Source organism: Olea europaea, chromosome 4, assembly GCF_002742605.1.
Source record: "Olea europaea var. sylvestris chromosome 4, O_europaea_v1, whole genome shotgun sequence".
In the NCBI taxonomy this organism is placed as follows: domain Eukaryota; kingdom Viridiplantae; phylum Streptophyta; class Magnoliopsida; order Lamiales; family Oleaceae; genus Olea; species Olea europaea.
In genome coordinates, this window is record NC_036240.1 from 14,552,110 (window position 1) to 14,573,832 (window position 21,723).

Below are 21,723 nucleotides of genomic sequence, written 5' to 3' on the forward strand. Positions count from 1 at the left end.
AAAAAAAAAAAAAAAAAAAAAAAAAAAAAAAAACCGAAGAAAACTGAGTGAATAGTGATAATTATCTTAAACTCTACTCTACTTAATTACTTGTAAATAAAACGTTTTAATATTAGCCAAATCTTACAAAAGAAAATTCAGGCTACTGTCCGGTACAAGTCGCAAGCCTTGCGACCTGCAAATTGTGGAGAAGATTTTCCCTCCAATTTTAGGTATACAAGGATTGGGGTTGACAGCAAACACTCATATGCATCCTTAAAGGCTTAGAAGCTGTTTGGGAGTGATTTTGAGAATTGATTTTTTGACCGTTAGAAGAAAAGTGGGGTCCATCTGTGAGAGAAGAAGTCAAATATGACGGCTGGAATAGTGAAATAACGGTCAAAAAATCAATTTTTTGAGTGAAAAAATCGAGCCCAAACAGCCCCTTAATCCTATTCCGGTTACCAATAATTTTCCCTTAATATTTTTTCTTGGTGAACTTTGAATATGTTAATTTCTCATTTTTATTGATTAAGGTTAAGCCGGAGAGTTTCCAAAAGAAATCTTAAGAGTTTCTCCTTCTGTATAATCTGTTGGGGAATATACCGATTATGTGTATATTATATTCATAAAAGTATATCGTTTATTTGCGTGAAATCAAAACGTAAATTCGACTTACCAAAATAGAATTTGAGAAGTAAAACATAAAAGTTACCGAATCTGAATGCATGAATATGGATTCATTCCTTTCGATTCTTAAACGAAAGCAAATCATTCTTTTGATCGAACCTTACAACATAAATATGTAAACAATTTTAATCATTTCCCGAAATCAAAATATAATTAAAAGAAATCAGAAAACTGTAGGAAGAGATGCAAATAATAAATTTTTGGTGGAGGTAAGTGTTTGACACTTGGTCCTTAAGATGAATTTGCCCCGCATCGGTGCTAACGGTTTTTCGACAATCATCTCTCAAAATACAATGACCACGTCAAGCCACAGGAACACTCCAAATGGTTTCGACCAACGAACTCAAACAGAATTCCTTCTCTACTAAGGAAATGCATGAAAATGTTATGAAATTAGAAATGGGAGAATTGTAAGAGGAGAATGAATGTTTAATGCAATTGATGTACCCAAAATCATGTCTATAGAGTTCTATTTATAAATGTAGAAAGGGTGCAAATGAAGTAGTGTGGGCTAAAACATGCATCATTTCGAAAAATTGCAACACTTCAGTTCTTTCAATTTTGGTCCACAATTTCTCATTCATTCGGAATTAGTTTCGAGATTCCAAATATATCACGACGATCTACTCGACGAGTAGAATAAGTTGGTCTATTTACTTTTATAATTTGACCATCAGATCAAGTCCGAATATTTGATCGAAGTTGACACGTAGTCACACCTTTTCATTTTTCACTTTTACACACCTTTCCAATTTTTGGTTAATTATTTGAATCAATTCCAACAATCCCCCACATAAATGAAAATTGGGTACGCATATGCAAATGCAATGATATGATGCAATGTAGAGAGGGTGCGAAAAAATACTGCATCAGGGAAGGTAGCTTCTGGCCTTGAACCTCCCTTAGTGAAATATCATCGGACTTACTCGGCTAATTGGTGAACGTGATGTCTTGAACCATTTAGCCTTTAGTGTAAGCCAAGACAACGATACTCACACAATGTCTTTCCTAAACCGTTCATAGTTCTCATGACTTGGTTCATTTTGGCCCTGAACCCTTCTTGGTTCTGCTAGTGTTTCGAGAATTTAAGCCTTGAATAATTCTCATTGAAGCAACCACACTTCACATTCACATAGGTGACCTCCTATTAAGAGTATTCTGCCCTACTCCACTTGACTTAATCAAGATATAGGAATCATTAAAAATTATCCTAACCTCTTGTAACTTTGCAGAAAGCACTTTAATATCATAGGAATGAGTTCGGAAATTATTTTCCTAAGTGTTTCGTGGAATCCTCATAACTTAGTTGTCTCTTTGAACCAAGATTTTGGGATCTCCAGTCAACAAGGTAGGGTTACCATTACAAGGACTCTAACGTAGTAGGCTTTACCTCATTCCTTTCGATATGCAGTATTCTTGATCTCTCTTAGTAAATCTCTTTAAAGGTACCAGGAGTTTACAACATTGAGATCAATTGGTTAATGGTATTATGTCTATGACTTATACGTCTAGACATACCATTACATGTGACTTAGTATCTTATCAATTATTGCTAGCAAACGATCGATTTCATTTAATAGATACAAATTGTCACTACCAAGAAATCATTTCATGAAGTTACATGCTTTTTATTAGATTTATCTGAAACTTTATCAATTCCAAACAAGATTGAAGGATTTCTATCTAATTATTACACTAGTCAACCATGTTTACAAGTGAGTTTCAGAATCATGGGTATTCAATATCATCATTGAGACATTACAGTGCATTCGAACTTTATGAATATTCTTCATATATTCCAATTGTTCTTGTATGTCTAAACAAACGCCATAATTGGTTTTACAATCCATTTCATCCACTTTAAACTTAATATATATCATCCTTATAATTAGTATAAGGGTTTTCTATCTTTCCACCTTCATAGGTATCGTTCTATGATTATAAGATAGAAGCAAACGTAACTGTTAAACTAAGTTACTCCCACAATTCCTCAATTAGGAATACATATGCTATCTAGTAATGTTGCATTCACAAGTTCTAAACTTTCCATTTCAAGTTCACGAGCATTTATGATAACCCCCACATCTTTGGGTTATAAATGAACTTAAGAGTCAGCAACTTTTTCATAGTTCTATTCATTTATCTCTTAGATAATATTCATATCGAGTGTTTCATGAAAGTCTAAGTACTTTCAAAATAACAGTCGTTGACTCACAATTTATTTCAATTAAAGTTGCATATAACGTACTTCAATCCAATTATTTTAATTTGATCATTCAAATTAAATCAAAGTCATCATATAGACCTGCAATGCTTTCAAAACATATATCAACTTAATTGGTTTCATGATTGAAATCAAATTCAACAATAAATAGGGCTTAGTATTGCAACTTCTTTAAACATATGCAACTTATCACATTTGTGACATTTCACATGATAGTTTCATTTCAACCATCAGTTGAAAAGTTGTGTTCTCAAAAGACACAATTCTATAAAATGACACACCTCTTGAATTAATCTCTATAAAGAGATACACCCATTGGAAATTAATCATACCAAAAGTCATGATTCTCCATATGAAAAGACACATCTTTCCATGCAAAATTTTCTTCAATTTCAAATAATTAAGTGGCTTAATGCTCATTACTAAATAATGATATCCACTTAAATCATCTCCCTTAATTTTATGAAATTAATTGAGGCTATCACCATAGTGAAAGTTAGTATAATTTCAATAAGATATGACCAACTAATTTATCATACCATTATCATATTCCAATCAAAGGAATCGTCATGAAAGTTCATATACTTTCATCAAATAATTGGCATCCTTATACGTCCAATGGTTAGAAATAATTTCCTTATTTCCATCCATTCATTATTAGACTCGAGTTGGTTTTAACAATATTCAATTCATCATGAACAAAGTGTAGGAATAGCAACAAATATTCCAAATATTTATACATTTATTTGTATAAGTTTATTATATAAAATGTCTCATGGAGGAGGTCCACATATTTCCATATTTTGTTGCCACTTTATATACCAAGGCAAATAAAATCATGCCACACAATTCCGAATGGATCACGCCATATTAACTGTTTTTAACATGAGAAACCCATCATTTGAATTATCAACATGTGCATATATTTATTCAGGCAAAGTGGAGTGTATTATGTAATAATCGATAATGGACAGAATACACAGGGGTCCCTTTGGATCGCCGGTCACCGGCCACCGGCCACCAAAAAAAAAACTGTTTTCAAATCAGATGCATTTGTACAATAATGAACCAATTATTATGCAGCCATGTGCGTAAAAAACTTACCTAATTACCCACTTACATGTGAAATTGGATTTGGAAAATACAATCAGTAGGAATGCACAAATCTGTTAGTCGTATGTCAGTTATTTTGAATGGGTAACTTACCAAATTTCCACATGCATTCAACGATCAAAAAATGTGCTCTTTCATTAAACTATAATAAAAGCATATACACACTGGGTCATGGAAGAATGCATATCTCTATGGGTGAATGAAGATTCAAATAGCCACCATTTAATATTTTTCATCAATATGAGTGCACAAACCAATTTTTTTAACTTTACAAATTTGCTTGCACAATTCTAGAGTACATACCATAGTTTATGGAATAAATTGGATGTCAAGCAAAGATTTCACAATACAACTTTAGAACGTGAATATAAACGCACGAGAAAGATCACACAAAATTCATCTTAAGATTATTGGGGAATACACAGATTATGTGCATATTATATTCATAAAAGCATACCGTTTATTTTCATGAAATCGAAACGTAATTTCAACTTACCAAAATAGAATTTGAGAAGCAAAACATAAAAGTTACTGAATCTGAATGCATGGATATGGATTCATCCCTTTCGATTCTTGAACGAAAGTAAATTATTCTTTTGATCGAACCTTACAATATAAATATGTAAACAATGTTAATCATTTCCCGAAATCAAAATATAATCAAAAGAAATCAGAAAACTGTAGGAAGAGATGCAAGTAATGAATCTTTGGTCGAGGCAAGTGTTTGACACTTGGTCCTTAAGATGAATTTGCCCCGCATCGGTGCTAACGGTTTTCGACAATCATCTCCCAAGATACAACGACCAAGTCAAGCCATAGGAGCACTCCAAATGGCTTCGACCAACGAACTCGAACGGAATTCTCTCTCTACCAAGGAAATGCATGAAAATGCTATGAAATTAGAAATGAGAGAATTGCAAGAGGAGAATGAATGCTCAATGCAATTGGTGTACCCAAAATCATGTCCATAGGGTTCTATTTATAGATGTAGAAAGGGTACAAATGAAGTAGTGTGGGCCAAAACATGCATTCTTTCAAAAAGTTGCAACACTGAGCCAAAACCTGCATCATTTCGAAAAGTTGCAACACTTCATTTCTTCCAATTTTAGTCCACAATTTCTCATCATTCCGAAATTTGTTTCGATATTCCAAATATACCACAACGATCTACTCGACGAATAGAATAAGTTGATCTATTTACTTTTATAATTTAACCATCGGATCAAGTCCAAATATTTGGTCGAAGTTGACACGTAGTCACACCTTTTCATTTTTCACTTTTACACACCTTTCCAATTTTTGGTTAATTATTTGAACCAATTCCAACATAATCTTTATTTTTTTTCCTGCTCAATTGGTAAATAAATAGGAGCAATTCATTCAGTTGTTGGGAATCATCGTGGAGGTTTTAGCTGGTTCTTGTTTATATGATTTCTTTGGCTCGTGAAATGCCAAGGAATTTGTCTCTTATTGTTAGTTGTTGGATGGATACACCTATATGAACGAGGGTCAATTTAATTGAGAGTTTTTAAAACATTTATGGACTTTTTTAAATGAGCGATTTTTGTAGATTTTATGAACTTTTAAGTGTCTTTTATGAATTTGTTAAGAATTAATAAAAGTATTCCATGAAATTCTAAAGACTTTGATTAAATATTTTTAAGGACATTTGAAGATTTTTTATCTTACAAATTCATTATATACCTAAAAAATTACAATCTTTCTTACTATTATTAACATTTTCGAAACCCACGATGCTACAAAATTTTCTTTGGTAAAGTCACAGTCACGGCTCAGTCATTTAATTTTGGCGTAAATAAAATAATAAAAAACTTTTACATTTATTTCTAATAAATAACAAAAAGAAAAAATCATGAAATTAACATAAATTCTAAGAACAAAAATTGTTCTAAAAAAAAAAAAGAAGAAAAAGATAAAAGAAAAGATCGATTACATGGAACTCTACGCTTTGAATTAATCGCATATAATCTCAATTCAAAAGTAATTATGTACGTTTCAAAATAATCATCATCGAATGAATTGAAGAGATTAGAAAATTCTAGAATTGAAAGAAAAATAACATTCTTTATTTTTGCTTGGAAATCTTCACAATAGAGAATACGATATATTTTCTTTGAGATTTTATATTTATATTTTTCACCATAAAGTCTTTGGAAGTCCAGTAAGTAGAGAATTCAAGTCACTGTCTATTTGAATACTTTATGATTTATTGAGACTTCTTAAAAGTTTCAGTTGAATACTTCGTGACTTTTAGACTTTTTAAAAGTATTAAGAAATCACAATTGTATATGTCTAGACTTTTAACTTTTAAAGATTTTTTGAAAAGTCTCAATTGAATATATCCGAACTTTTTAAATCATTGAAGCTTTTTAATAGTCTCAAATGAATAAACATAGGCGGTTATTTCCATCTCAATATTCTATTAATTTTTTTGAGACGCAATTGTTTGGGACAGTGTTCGGTGAAAATATTTTAAATTTCAGATACAAAATGCTTCAGCTGTTTCTCTGTGAGCTAAAATGGATTGATGGCAATGGGAGTGATGAATCTGCTACGAAGAGAAAATCTCTTTTGAGCGAGTTAGAATCACTTATCCAGTCATTGATGTCTTCAGGAGGCCAATCCCAAGCTCGGCTTTGGCTTTGCAACACTCTTTCGGGAATACGTTCCATTGGCCCGCGCTGCCAACGTGAGCTACAGCCAAGAATGCAGCACAACTTCTGCAAATTGATATTTGATAAGCAGCCACGGAAAGTGGGACCTATTATAGCCAAGAAAAGTTACATGTTGGAGAAATTCTGCAGTGGCAAGTCAACTTCTCATCCTGAAAATTCTCTCTGCCTTGGTATAAAGAGCTTTGAGATTCAGTTCTACTTTCATGTAATCATGTAAGTATATGAAACGTGATTCATGCGTCGTTTGTAGACTGCCCAGGAGAAAAGTATTATTGTTACATCCATTGATAGATATCTCATTTGCCTGTTGATCATATGATTATTTGATTATCACAAATCACATACTTCAAATTCGGTGAGGAAGAGGCGCTTTGATCAGACGCAGTGATGAAAAGGATTGATACAGCCGGCTTCCAGTTTATTAGGATTGATGTTTAGCTTCTTATTTTATATGTACCTCAAATTCAATTACAAGCAGACACTGAAAGTAAATAAAAGATAATTCTGGTGTTTATTATAGAGTTATTATTTATTTATTTTTTTCCTGCATAACTTTAACATAACAAAATGATGTTAAGAACCGTACCTTGTTTGTTTCAAAACCATAGTTTTCTGGACTGATCTGTAAAGCTTCTCGATTTTTTAGGATAATATCTAGTTTATAAATGGTTCAAAACATCTTAACAAGCTGTTTGTATCTTCATGGTAATGGTTTAGCTTGCCAAATATCTAGTTACCCATAGCAATATATTGTCTACTTTGTGAAAGATTGCTTTATGCATTTGAAATTCAGCCACAAATTTGAATCGATGAACTGGTAAGTAGTTCAGGAAACCCAAGTAGTGGTGGTTTCGAGCATGGAAAAGGGGCCAAGGCAGTGTCCCAATTTGCCTTTGTGAATTGGGACCTTTGTTGGGGGGAACTTGTGTGGAAAGGAAAACATGGGCAGTCACCAGCAACGGTTGCTACAGAGCCCCGGTACTTTCTTGATCTTGATGTCCAACGGACAGTTGAAAATTTTCTTGACTACGTGCCCAAATTTTCAGAATGAGAGGTCTTCGAAGAGACTCAAGTCCAAGAAGAAAAGAGAGCATAAAAAAAAAGGGCGAACAAGTTTTCAGTCTTTTGACCCAGACGACAGTGAAAATATTTTGATTTGTCAAATACCAAACTGGATTTACAATCTAAGGCCGGTGATTGGCTGCTTTCTACTGCTGCTTTGGGTTTTTTTATATCACTAATTTTGGATCATTATGTTGTTATGTAGGTAGACCTGCCGGAACGCTTGTCGACGTATTGCTTCTTTCTGTGGTTGAAGTGGGTTTTTGATAAATGGAGAGAAGTTGCTTTACCTTTTCACTTCAACTTCATGTCAAAATTGTCGAACTGAACGAGGAAACCTGTAAGTTTGGTCACCTGCCAAGCGCTTGATGAAACTTTTTCAAGATTTGCCGCATAGAAATTGATGCTACCCTATGTGGTTTCTTTTTCACCACCAGTGGGTGTAATCCGACTTGTAGGTGGTGTACATACTGAATCTGAGCAGTTGTGAGCAATATGCTTATGTTGCATACCAGAAAACATGAGTGATGCTATCAAGTGTATCAGTTACATATTGTATACAAATATCTGTAAAAATTAATTTATTTATAAATAGCTTACAACACAAATGTAATTGCAGGTGCTCAGCACACAATAATTGATTCTAGGTAGGATACAACTAATAATTTTGAGCATCCATTTGGCATCTACGAGCCATGAGTGGAACATTGATACCTTGGGTCTGTTATCAGCACTGTCCTTAAATAGATGACTTCAGAGTAGGGGATGAAACTTCAGTTCCACTGTTCTCAAGCCCTGCAAATAGAATAGAAAATGTTATGCATGAAAAACAAAAGCTCATGGCATATTCACTATCTTGGACTCGGAAAATCTGGAGTGAATGGAACTGTCGACATAGATTGAACCATTTCTTATGGTCACTGACTGGCTGTAAGTAATGTACTTAGAATTTAACAGCTCATCGATCCAAAAGGAAAGAGAGATACACCATCCAGTTATTACCATAAACTATTATATCATAACCATAATGAAACATCTAGAATACGGCATTCGAAGCTGGCCTGGTAGAGGCAACTTGTTTGATACCATGGTTGATTGCCATTCTTAGATAGACTATCAATTGATATAATGTATGCGATAGCTATAACTTGTATGAGGGAAAAGAAACTCACTTGATGACACATAGGCTGGCAAGCTGACATGTCTGGGACAAGAGGCTTTCGAGTAAACCATGTCACTTTGGCGGTTGGAATCATCAGCACAGTCTCGAGGCTGCAAGAAAAATCAATTTTCAGAATAGAGACTAAAAATTAATTAGTGGAAAGTAAACAAGCAAAATGTAAATACCCACATAAATATAAGTGCTTTTTCGAAGCTTGTAATTGTTTATAAGCAGTGGGTTTCAACGAACGTGCGATTAAAAGGAAGTAAAAGTTGTTGGTCATACTAAAAGTGTGAATAAAAATAGAGTTTGACCAGCCGTTTCATCTTGAAATATGAAATGCAAACCTCTCCGAGTCAGATTATATACCATATAAGTCATTATGTGGAGAAGTATCGCCCACAACTACAGCAAAAAGGGGATGGGTATTGGAGAAAAACATTGAACTATTGATTCATCTTAAAAATAAAAAGAACACTCTGCTGCCAACTCCAACAGACAATTGGTTTAAAACATCAGCAGCTTTAAATATCAAGAATTTCTACTTGTTAGTTTTTGGAAATGTAAAAATAGATGGAACATTAACTTCACATAAATACCAAAAGAGATGGATCTGACCTCGAAATCCTTGTAGAAGCATAACCGAAGTTCCTCCACAGCATCCCCTTTGCATTGAATTTCTGGAGTTGCATGGAAAGCATTCTGGATGGCGGAAATAATGCCTCCTACAGGATACTTTTCAGTATTTGATGCTACATATCCTTCTTCTCGCAGAACTTCCTGCATAATGTTAAATCCATTAGATCAACCCGAGAGGTCAGGAAAAGAACATCGAATTCTGATTAAATATCAAAAATACAAGATTCTTTTTTGATTAACCTAAGAGACTAATAATACTCATCAGAGATGAAAAAACAGAAAAATATATACTGTGACATCAGCCAATGTCTCAGGTAAATATGGGGTTTTACATATGTTTGCCGTATATCAAGACAAATCCTTGGGAAACCAATATCTTCAGTGTCATCATAACCAGAAATAGTATTGCATTGCAAAGTCCCCTTTCAAAGTTGCCAACCTCATATTGTTCATACAACAGAAAGATGCCAACAACCCTCCCTGCCAACTTCCGTAGGATTTCTCATTTAAAAGTATCTTCCCATGTCCTTTCCACAAGACAATATTCTTGGCTAACGGTTATTTTAGCAAACCTGTATTAATGGTCTCAAAAATCCCTGAAACAATTTCCATTCCTCGATTCTTCTCTTATGTTAAAATTAGCATTCTGAACTATGCATTGCCAAATGACCTTAATTTTGCCAAGTACCTGTCGACTCAGTAGGTAAGGCAAAAAGGTCTTATCATGCCAGTTCATGCATAAAGACATCAGAACGCAACTCACCAGAGTTAAAATAAAATAGGTGACCGGCAGTAAGCACTTAATTGCTTTTCATACCATCAATGGTTTTAAGGAATTGAAGATACTCTATCCAGGGGCAACATATATCAGTAACACTATCACAGTCCTCTCTTATTTAGATTGTGCAGCATACTCCAATCTCGACATACACAGATATATCAAAGTGTAGCTGGAGCTAAGTCCAAACCCATGAGGTCAATTGATCCTATTGGCCCTTTAGAAAGGATGAGACGTAGAAAAGTTTATAACTAGCAACATATCCCCTGAAGGATAACATTATGATAATAAAAGAAATGAGGACTCGGTGTATTAACTATGCAAATTTCATAATGACAAGGAGGCAATAAAATGTATCAAATTTCATAATAAAAAGAAATGAGGACTCTGTGTATTAACTATGCAAATTTCATAATGACAAGAAGGCAATAAAATGTATCAAATTTCCAATATATAGTGTAATTAGTTTAAGAAAGTAACACTAACTTTTAGAAGCCTCAGTCAGAGGACATGTTAAATGTTATGCAATAATTTTTCATGTAGATATCTCATAATGAATTAGGAAAAATCTTCCTGTGAAGAATTAATTGCGAACATATTAATTAATTCAAGCAAAGATCTAATTTTGACATTCAAATTTCAATCCGTTCCTATGAATAACTCTAAATTGCAATCATAACATTGTATAAATAGAATTAAGTGGCTCATATGCCCAATTTTTGACTCACGATGCTGACTCAACCATAACTACAACTTCCTTGATCACGTGAGGCCAACAACATTTTCGCCGAGCTGATGACTTCACCGGAGTGAGAAACCAGCAGGGCCACTCCACGGCCCTATGTCAGACGTCGGCCTCGCCTGCATGACAGTCAGAAGTTGAATTCTTCTCAAAGCCTACCAACTCCAGCATGGGCATACCAATCCCAAAGTGGTGACTTGACAGGGCTATGGCCCCTACTGTCACAGCATAGGCATTGTCTCCCTCCTTCACCCCATTCTCACATCCTCAACAAATATTAGGCCAAGGCAAGATGAAAAGGAGAGCGAAAATTAATCCTCTACCAAAACTCTGACAAATTACTTCTTATGCACAGCAAAACACCACTTGACTTGAGCATCACAGTGCCTGCAGCCACCATATTCCCCTCTTTTTGGTGGCCAAGCACTGAGCAGTTTGACCGGGAGCTTTATCACAAGTTGAACAAGTTCCAAGGACATAAAATTGGTGTACAGAACCAAGAGCATTTTCAAAATCAGCTTAAAGCCATAAACCATTAAATATATTTGAAAATGAAATGCATGGGAAGTTCAGTAATTATGGCACCAAAAAAATACATATTTCTTTTCTGAAAATGAAAGTCATAACATAACTTCCATTAGGACCGAGCCAAATAATGCATTTGACACTCGTATCAAAACAACGTGTAACGGCTTGAGATGCCTACACGAGGCAACTACAACCATTTAAGAAACAGAAATGAAATATGCAAGGGGGGAAAGCATAGAAGCTAGACAGTAAGTTCAATATTTCTCTTCTATCAGCTCAATCAAATATAAAATGCAATCTTACCGTAACATTATATTTGAAATAGAGATTAAGGGTCGTCAAGAAATAGTTATATTCATCGTAAGTCACTGAAGAGGAACAAGTTCCATGTTTTTCTGCACAGGGAGGAATCAAAAATTAGAAATTATGAATTAGATTCTTTTCAAGCGATGAAGTGTTCTCATTTCAATTTCTGAAATATCTGTATGAATAATCAAAACAGCCACACGTGTTCCATAGAATCAATCCTTGAGACAGAACAACTTATGAGCGGAAAAAATTAATATCAGCCTATTGTAGCTTTAAACGCTAATTCAATAAAAAGAGAAGGGAGGGGTGATGCAATTTTAAGGCCAGGATGGCTAGAATCCAAATCCATATAGTATATATACGTGCATTATCATATATCCAAGCATGACATCCATTGAAGCCTCATGCTACAAGATAGAAGACCCAGTTAAATGCATAAAGGTAGCAAGTCATACTGCTTTATATGCAGATCACGTCGTAGAAATAAAGAGGCGGTAAAACATTCCACTCCACAACATAAATTAACTTTATTCATAAGTTCAGATTCCACCTTAGGCCCTATTTGAGCCCCTTTATTCCCTCATTAAAATGAAAAATATGACCATTATCCATTACATCAAGTCACCATATTTGACTTTTTATCTCTTGTGTGGGTCCATAACGACTATATTTTTCATTCTCATTTTTACAATAATGTGGCTCAAACGGGGGCTAAATATAGTCCTTTTACCTTTCTCTCTTCTCAAAGGGATTTTGGGTTGAAGGAGATGCAGAGGGGAGAGAGATATAGTAAAACAATATAACATTCCGGAATATCAATATTAATCATCTAGAAAACCAGCAACTTTAGATTATTATCGATATTGAAGGAAGTACAGAGAATCAATTTTATAAATCCAATGCATACAGCACATTATTTTCAATTAAACTAGAGATATATAAATAATAAGCTTTATTGAGCAGATCATAGACTGAAAGGATAAAACTATAAAAGACTTCACATAAAGCAAAGATGATTACCCCACTGTCTCAGGTCATCCCCCAGATTTGATAAGGCGATAAGAAATAAAGAAAGGGAGCAAACAATTAGTTTCCAAGTATTAAAATCATCAAATCTATTGAACTAACAGCTATTAAAAACTACCTCATGTCCCCAGAATAATCCTTTTCTACCATGGCAGTCTGATACAGAACTACAACTGAAGGATGGCCAGTACTTGTTCAGGGCATCGAGCAATGTCCAGATCTGCAGTCAGTAATTTGGTATTGGATAGAATAAAACAAACAAACCAACAGTATCTGCTTAGAAATAACCATAGGCTTAGAAAGTACTTTTCTTGTCTGAACAAGAGAACTGAGTTTAGTTAAACAAATGTTGAATATTAATACGAAATGTAATAAATAAATGGCTTAGAAAGAAGAGAAACATAATTCTTTCGAATATAGTGATAAAGCACCATAATAACTGAATAAGAATCTAAACTTGTGACATCTCGCTGATATTCCATCTAACTAAACTAATGAATTTACACAGGACCAAATTTCTTTGCCAGGGTTTTGTGCATTCCACTTCGTACAAGAATCCATAAATCATTTCAATGTAACTCAAAATAGTCTTAATATATACAACAGTATTTTTCTAATAGATCAATGTACACAAATTCCTGAATCCTTATAAAAACAAAGTGTTGCCCTCATAATCTTGCAGACGTATTTAATAGTGATCCACCCAAGTGAGTCTTCTCTATGCAAAACTCCTAATCTATTGGACATTATTTGCACATTGGATATAGTGATACGTTCGAAGCTCAACAACAATTTTTAACAGTCGTCCAGATATAACACTGAGAATATAAAAAAGGGTTCTAAAATCTAAAGCAGTAGACTGCAAGAGTAAAATACCTCTTTCACATTAAATCTGTGACCAGAACAACATGAAGGCCAAGTACCATCATTGTAGTCAGGCCAGAGTCCATCTGTCGAGAAAGTGCAAAAGACAGAGACATTCAAACAGTTAAGTTGGAAATAACCAGAAAATTTACAATGCTGGACTGATTTTCATATGTCAAAAAATTTTATATAATGAACTTACGGATTGTAAATTCAACCGGCGCATTTGAACTGCATCAAAATCATAAAGAACCAAAAGTAAGTTTCCCTGTCATTCTTACGAATCCCAAGAGAAACGTTCGGATAAAACCCAGTTGGAAATTGAAAAGTCGTGACATATGTTTTGTCTCTAATAATATTTTGACATGTCAGTTGCTCAGACAACGGTCCTGAATATAGATTCGTCATGAGTTGATTAACCCTGTGCCTCTAAAATGCACCATAGCAAGATTTAACTGCGCCTTACTATATTTACTGTAAGTTTCATAATTTTAAGGACAACCCTCCATCAGCTTACAGATGATGCATTGGTTATTGGAATTGCTCGAACTGTGCTAATCATCTGGATGTGGTAAGGGTCTTGATTGAAAAATCTTCTAGAACATTTCAAAATAGCACCAAACACTGAGACATAATGTCACGTGATTGACTAAGAACCAAATCCCACCTTTTAAACATAAAATTCCTATTCACTATAAACAGAAATGATGCACAATTTCTTCACAGGAGCCCAAATGATTAAGGAAAAAGTCAGTAGACCATTTTAGCCAGAATTTTTTCTGTCAAAAGGTTGAAAATCAATAAGTAAATTTACAATGAAAGTACTTCCAACTCCTTGAAAGGCAAGGAAACTCACGAGGAACTTAAATTACAACACTCTTGTATTGATATGCTTAAACGAGAGGCCAATTCAGGGTGAGAAATTTTTGTCATTGACCATGTCAAGGTGATCATAAATTCTTTGCTTATTTGCGAATCTAAAAGCTTAATTTGTCATAAAAATAAAACCACACACGCACCCCCCCCCAACACACAAATAAAAAAAAGGAACTTTGATCACATAAATCGTCTTAGCCCATCAGCTATTCCTATTCAGTAAGTAAATTTACAATGAAAGTACTTCCAACTCCTGAAAAGACAAGGAAAATCACAAGGAACTTAAATTACAACACTCTTGTATTGATATGCTTAAACGAGAGGCCAATTCAGGGTGAGAAATTTTTGTCATTGACCATGTCAAGGTGATCATAAATTCTTGGCTAATTAGCGAATCGAAAAGCATAATTTGTCATAAAAATAAAACCACACACGCACCCCCCCCCCAACACACAAAGAAAAAAAAAGGAACTTTGATCACATAAATCGTCTTAGCGCATCAGCTATTCCACGGATCATTTCATTAATTCTTTTAAAAAAAAAAATCATAAAAATTAGATCCCAAGGCAACAAATCACGTAGCATGCCAAATTTCCAGAAGAATAAAAAATCAAAATTACCCTCGGCAACAACCATTGGAGGAACAGCAATGCTTAGTGTGGCGACAGACAGTGCCCGGCCATTGCAGAGACAGCTTAAAGTAATCAAATTCTCTCTTCTTAAGGTCACCTCCTCCTCCTCCCAGTACTGCTTCTACATTCCAATCAGCGTTGATTTCTCCAATACAAAACAATCCGATTGAAAGAACTGAGAACAGTACCAATTGAATTGATCGGTTGAGGAGAGAAGCCATGGCTCTTGTCTGCCGATCGTATTTATATTGGTATTGCTTGAAGCTTCCGGAAGAAAATATATATTTGTTGACAGCGAGATAATTATCCAATGGTCACTAAACCTAGTCCTATTTCTTTTTATTGGCGTTGTAAGTTAAAATATCGAGTTTGAATTACTGAATTTAGGTCATATTTTCGATTGCTCACTGATTCATATCTTTGATTGGTTATTGAAATTTTAAAATGTTGAGTTTTGATTACTGAATTTAGGTCAATATTTTCGATTGCTCACTGAACTTACGTTCATATCTTAGATTGCTCATTGAAATTTAAAATGTCAGTTTTAACAACTGAACTTTGAAATATGTCGTACGTTACTCACTAGTATAACTGTTGAACATTGAGTCTTTGAAAAATATCGAGTTTACACTAAATAATGTACAATATTTTTTAAAATTCAATGAGTAATGTACAACATTTTACAAAGTTCAGTAGTCAAAACTCAATATTTTAAATTTCGGTGAGCAATCGAAAACATAGACCTAAATTTAGTGTTCAAAACTCGACATTTTTCAAAATTCAATGGCTAAAACTCGATATTTTAAATTTTAGTGAACAATCGAAAATATAGACCTAGGTTCAGTGATCGATATTGGTATTGCTTGAAGCTTCCGGAAGAAAATATATATTTGTTGACAGCGAGATAATTATCCAATGGTCACTAAACCTAGTCCTATTTCTTTTTATTGGCGTTGTAAGTTAAAATATCGAGTTTGAATTACTGAATTTAGGTAATATTTTCGATTGCTCACTGATTCATTTCTTTGATTGGTTATTGAAATTTTAAAATGTTCAGTTTTGATTACTGAATTTAGGTCAATATTTTCAATTGCTCACTGAGCTTACGTTCATATCTTAGATTGCTCATTGAAATTTAAAATGTCAGTTTTAACAACTGAACTTTGAAATATGTCGTACGTTACTCACTAGTATAACTGTTGAACATTGAGTCTTTGAAAAATATCGAGTTTACACTAAATAATGTACAATATTTTTTAAAGTTCAGTGAGTAATGTACAATATTTTTTAAAATTCAATGAGTAATGTACAACATTTTACAAAGTTCAGTAGTCAAAACTCAATATTTTAAATTTCGGTGAGCAATCGAAAATATAGACCTAAATTTAGTGTTCAAAACTGGACATTTTTCAAAATTCAATGGCTAAAACTCGATATTTTAAATTTTAGTGAACAATCGAAAATATAGACCTAGGTTCAGTGATCAAAACTCGACATTTTAAACTTCAGTGGCCAATCAAAGACATGGGATCTAAGTTCAGTAATCATTAGAACAATTAACTCGTTGACAGCATTATTCCATCGAATATTATTTGTAGAGTATAATAATGTACATTTTGTCCCTTTCAAAGTTACATTTTGTCATATTAGAGAGTGTTTGGAGGATATTTTTAGGTAAAAATATATTTTTGAATAGTAAATTGATGGAAAATATATGGTTAAAAAATAAGAAATTTTTTTTTATTTAAGTATAATATTATTTTAATAAAAAATATGTGGTTGAAAATAAGAGAGAGAAAAATGCATTTGAAAAAAAAATGGATACCAAACGGGACCTTAAGACGTGATTGATTTTCATTATTTTTAAAATATATTTTTTTCCTCTTATTTTCAATTTTACATTTTTCAATAAAATAATATCACACCCAAAATCAAAGTTTTTCTTTATTTTTTAATCACACATTCTCTACTAATTTATTATTCCGAAATATATTTTTAGATTATAATGGGGTTAAAACATGCTATAAGTTTTGACATTTGTTCAATTAACTTATCTGAAATGTGCATAACAAATAATTCTTTCAATCTTAGCTTCAAAACATTCATTGCGAGAAAGTAGGACGAATTTTTCTTTCACATTTCTTAAGAAAGAAAATTAATATAAAAGTGCGACAAAACATATTTTTCTCATATAGAGCACATAGATATATTTTTTGACAGAAAACAATAATCGAAAACGGACATGCTAATTAATAAAAGATTGATTAAATAATTCTGTGAAAAAGTTAGGAACACAAGTATTATGATGAACAAAGTTTTAGTACCCTTGGTGCCAATATAATAATCGAAAGTCATCCATAAAAATATAATTATGATCTAATGGAATTTTCAATATCGATTGTGCTACATGTACATTATGACCCTGTTTCAGTAGTGATTATGAGAATTGATTTTTTGATCGTTAGAGAGAAAAGTGGATTCCACATGTGAATGAAGAAGTAAAAAATGATGGTTGAAATAATGAAATAACAATAAAAAAATTTGATTTTTTTAGGTGAAAAATTGCTACCAAACGGGGCATAATAGGTTTACATATACGTGATATGATGATATATGATTAGATTAGATTTTATTCGCCAAATATAAAAACTTCTTGTCTCTTTTTTTTTTTTTTTCATTTGTATGTAAATATAACGTAACTGACTATGTACAAATAATATTACTCTTTGAATGTTGTTCGTGGAGTACAATCACATGTATTAAATTTTACAAAATTTAAATATCTTTAATCTGATTAAACTGATCAAAATTATCTAATGAAACTATCCAAGCACCAACTTGGGTATAAAAATGAAATTTATTTACATTTCATCCTTGATGTTGTTGACACATAAAAATTCAGCCCAAATCGAACGATCAAAGGAATGAAGCCCAATTGGAAGATTCCCAAATCAGATAGCCCAAAGAATGAAACCCAATCAGACAATTCAGGATGAAGGCCCAAATAGGGAGGCCCGTGAACGCGGTAACACCATCGCCCAAACTTGCAAATCGCCCAAGATCTGAGCGAATGGAATGCCATGCAGTCGCCCAGAGCTGGTACTCTATTCTCGTCCAAACTTTCGAGTCGCCCAAAGTCTTAGCAAACATGAAGTGTTATGGTTATCAAGAAGCGCAATTATCCAAGCAATTATTAAGCAGCCCTATCACGTTCCACGATTCAAGGAATTCAATCGAAAACGGTTGAACGACAAAGAGTAATGGCAGCAGTTAAGAAAGGCAGTTCCATGACAAGTTGGCCATTACGAGGAAAGTGGGCAGTTATAGAACGATCAAGCAGTTTTTAGGTGGTTGATCACAAAGAAATCATCCAGGGAGTATAAAAGGAAGAAAAGACATAGAGCAAAAAGATCTCGAATCAAAAAACTCTCGAACAGCGAACGTGTAATTTTAAATTTCTTAGTTTAGATTTAAACACTTCTTTCAGTAACTCGTGTGCTTGCGCCCCTTGGAGGCATTCTGTTTTTACTTTCCGATTGTAAAGACATAGCCAATAAAGAACACCCCTTTTTGGGACTTTGTCTCAAGAGGTTTGTCCTTTACACGATCGTCTGATCCTTTTTAATTGTTAGCGACGAGCCCACGCGAAACAATTTGGCACGCCCAGTGGGACAGTGGTGCTTGGTGTTGAAAATACAAAAGGTGAAATAATATGCCTCAGAGATCCGATAAGGAAGCAGCAAGTCAAGGAGGAGTCCAGTCTGTGATTAAGCGATATGAGGAGCAGCATGCCTCTCCACGAACAAATGGACAGAATCAAAGCAGTAATAGTCGTTACGAACCAATGACAGAGTTGAGTCCTCGAACTATGCGTGCACTACTTGGAGAACTCACACAAGATGTTGTTGAACAAGTAAATCTTCGAAATATTTATAATATGGAAAGATTTACCCAAAATGGGAATACACATTATAACAACATGGCCAAACAACTAAACACTTTGAACGAAATAATGAATAAGTTAGTAGGCCAGATATGTCAACCGATTCTGCCTTTTGCAAACCACTTTCAAACTAGGACAATTGTGGGGCATAATCCCTTAGTCCTAAATCCGAATCAAGGGATAGAACCACTTTCTGGTCCCTCTACTTCAGACCAAGGGGGTAATGCAGTGCCAAATCAGAACAATGGTAGTGGTACGCCTAACTTGGGAGGTAATCCAAATGTAAGAAATAATGTCCTAAACAATTGATAGAATACCTCACATGTTAATGAGGGAATAGATGTTCAGGCTAATGGTAATGGCCCAAATTATGGTAACTTTGTTGCTAATCAAGGACCAAACATCAGGCCTCATGCAAATCAGCCGGTTAACCAATCTGTAGGAATTCTATATGACCCCAACGTCATGTTGAGAAATCAGATTATGGAAATTGTACAGGATCAGATGGCTTTTGGGGTGCGTTCTGTCATTAGGCCGACTTACACAAAGTTATATCCTGATTGGGTAGACCAAGCATATCCACAACCTAGAGGGTATAAAGTGCCAGAATTCTCACTGTTTACCGATTTAGGGGAGGTGTCTACTTTAGAACACATAGGGCGATTCACATTGCAAAGTGGTGATGTAACTGATTACCATAAAATGAGGATTTTCCCTAGTTCATTAACAGGAGTAGCTTTCTCCTATTTCATCAACTTGCCAGCGAACTCTGTTCAAACATGGCAACAATTGGAACAATTATTCCACGCTCAGTTTTATAAAACTGAGTTTGAAGTTACTTTGGCTGATTTGGCGAATCTACGTCAAATGCTAAACGAATGGGCAGAAAATTTTCTCCAAAGGTTCAAGACAGCAAGAAGCAAGTGTTTTGTACCTCTGCCAGAAAAAAGAATTTGTTAAAATTGCTCAGGGTTGCTTGAGCTTTGATTTAAAAAAGAAATTCCAAGACAAGGAATTTTCTGACCTTTTCTAGTTGAGTGCGAATGTGATTAGGTATGAACGACTGATAAGAGAAGAAGTGCAGATGAAAAATTCTAGTAAAGGGACTTATTACAAAGACCCAAACTTTGACGTTCATACCATCAGCGACGAGTCATACGATCAACCCGAAATATGTTTTGCCAAATTGGTCAAAGGAGACACATATACTTGTCCTATAATAGCTAAGCCTAGACCATCGGGTAAGGATGAGCCCATGAAAGATGGAAACATAAAGGCTAGAACGTTCTCATTCGATGTAACCAAGGCTGACCTTATATTTGATAAATTATATAGGGATAAACAGATAAAGTTGAGCGATAAGTATAAATTGCCAAACCCTGAACAAATTAAGGGTAAAAATATTTTAAATGGCATAATGCATGGTCACATTTGACTAACAATTGCTTGATTTTTCGCCATGTATTGCAGGATGCCATTGAGTCAGGACAAATTACGTTCGACGATAAGAAGAAGATGGCAGTGGATGAAAATCCTTTTCCACAACCACTTGGAGTGAACGTGGTAACGGCTGGTTTCAAAAATAAGTTGCCAAAATTCAAGTTGGTTATAGATGATGGAGAAGAGGACCCTGGGCCACATCCCAGTGTCTTTGAACGAATCAAGGGGAAAGAGCAAAAAAAGGAGGAAAACGTCCTGTGTGCAAGATGTAAAAGAGAAGTGAGTGGGAACACGGAGAAATCAGGGATATGACAGCATCCCCATCGCCCTACTTTCTTCCCAAACACTCAGCTTGGTAGAGGGCGAGGTACATCATTTTATAGAGGACCGCCTTTTGAGAGGCAATTCAAGCCAGTAGATAATGGGAGAACATTCAGGCCGCAACCTCACCGGCCAAATGTTTGGCATTCGTTCCAGTATAATGCAGGAAGGGCAATACCCTTCGATGAGATGACTAGAACCCAACAAAGACGTTTCCAACGAAACTATGGACGAATGATGAGGCAGCAACAGGGAGTGCCACATCCTAAAGCGCCTAAACTAGGTATCCAATCAAAATGTTCTCAAAGATAGTGAAGAGACCGGTACAGATGAATCAATGAAAGAAATACCAGAAACTTCTTCTGGGAGATCAAAGTTTGAGCGAGACAGAAAGGATGGAGAAGATCCAGATCAGCCTCTTACTATCCAGTTCGGTACGTTACCTCCTGTTGTGGCTAATAATTATTTACTGGCCAATGAATTCAAGAATAAAGAAAAAGAAAAAGAAGAAAGGGAGGACAACGAAGGAGAGGCTTGCGTGCTGAAATGTGAAGAAGGCCAGACTTTTGGAGAGGCCTACAATGACGAAGAAGACGACGAGATGACAGACATCGAAGAAGAAATTGACCTAGAAGCAGAAAGAAGAAGGAGAGGAGTATCGCACAATACTCTGTTGAAACAACTACATCGAGAGGGAGT

The 21,723-nt window shown here is 34.5% G+C and overlaps 2 protein-coding genes across 2 annotated transcripts; one reads left to right on the forward strand and one right to left on the reverse strand.

Annotated features, from left to right (window-relative positions):
• The first annotated feature begins 6,471 nt into the window (after window positions 1–6,471).
• Window positions 6,472–7,753, forward strand: LOC111393074. The gene is made up of 2 exons (XM_023018474.1): window positions 6,472–6,915; window positions 7,528–7,753. Exons 1-2 carry the CDS (start codon window positions 6,518–6,520, stop codon window positions 7,751–7,753), a joined length of 624 nt encoding a protein of 207 aa, XP_022874242.1. The 5' UTR covers window positions 6,472–6,517.
• Window positions 7,754–8,289: 536 nt separating this feature from the next.
• Window positions 8,290–15,641, reverse strand: LOC111393734 (ribonuclease 2). Its single transcript, XM_023019421.1, has 9 exons — window positions 15,309–15,641; window positions 14,015–14,043; window positions 13,825–13,898; window positions 13,067–13,168; window positions 12,943–12,946; window positions 11,917–12,008; window positions 9,545–9,706; window positions 8,937–9,036; window positions 8,290–8,559 (listed from the first exon to the last, which is right to left on the reverse strand). Exons 1-9 carry the CDS (start codon window positions 15,539–15,541, stop codon window positions 8,504–8,506), a joined length of 852 nt encoding a protein of 283 aa, XP_022875189.1. The 5' UTR covers window positions 15,542–15,641; the 3' UTR covers window positions 8,290–8,503.
• Between the last annotated feature and the right edge of the window lie 6,082 nt (window positions 15,642–21,723).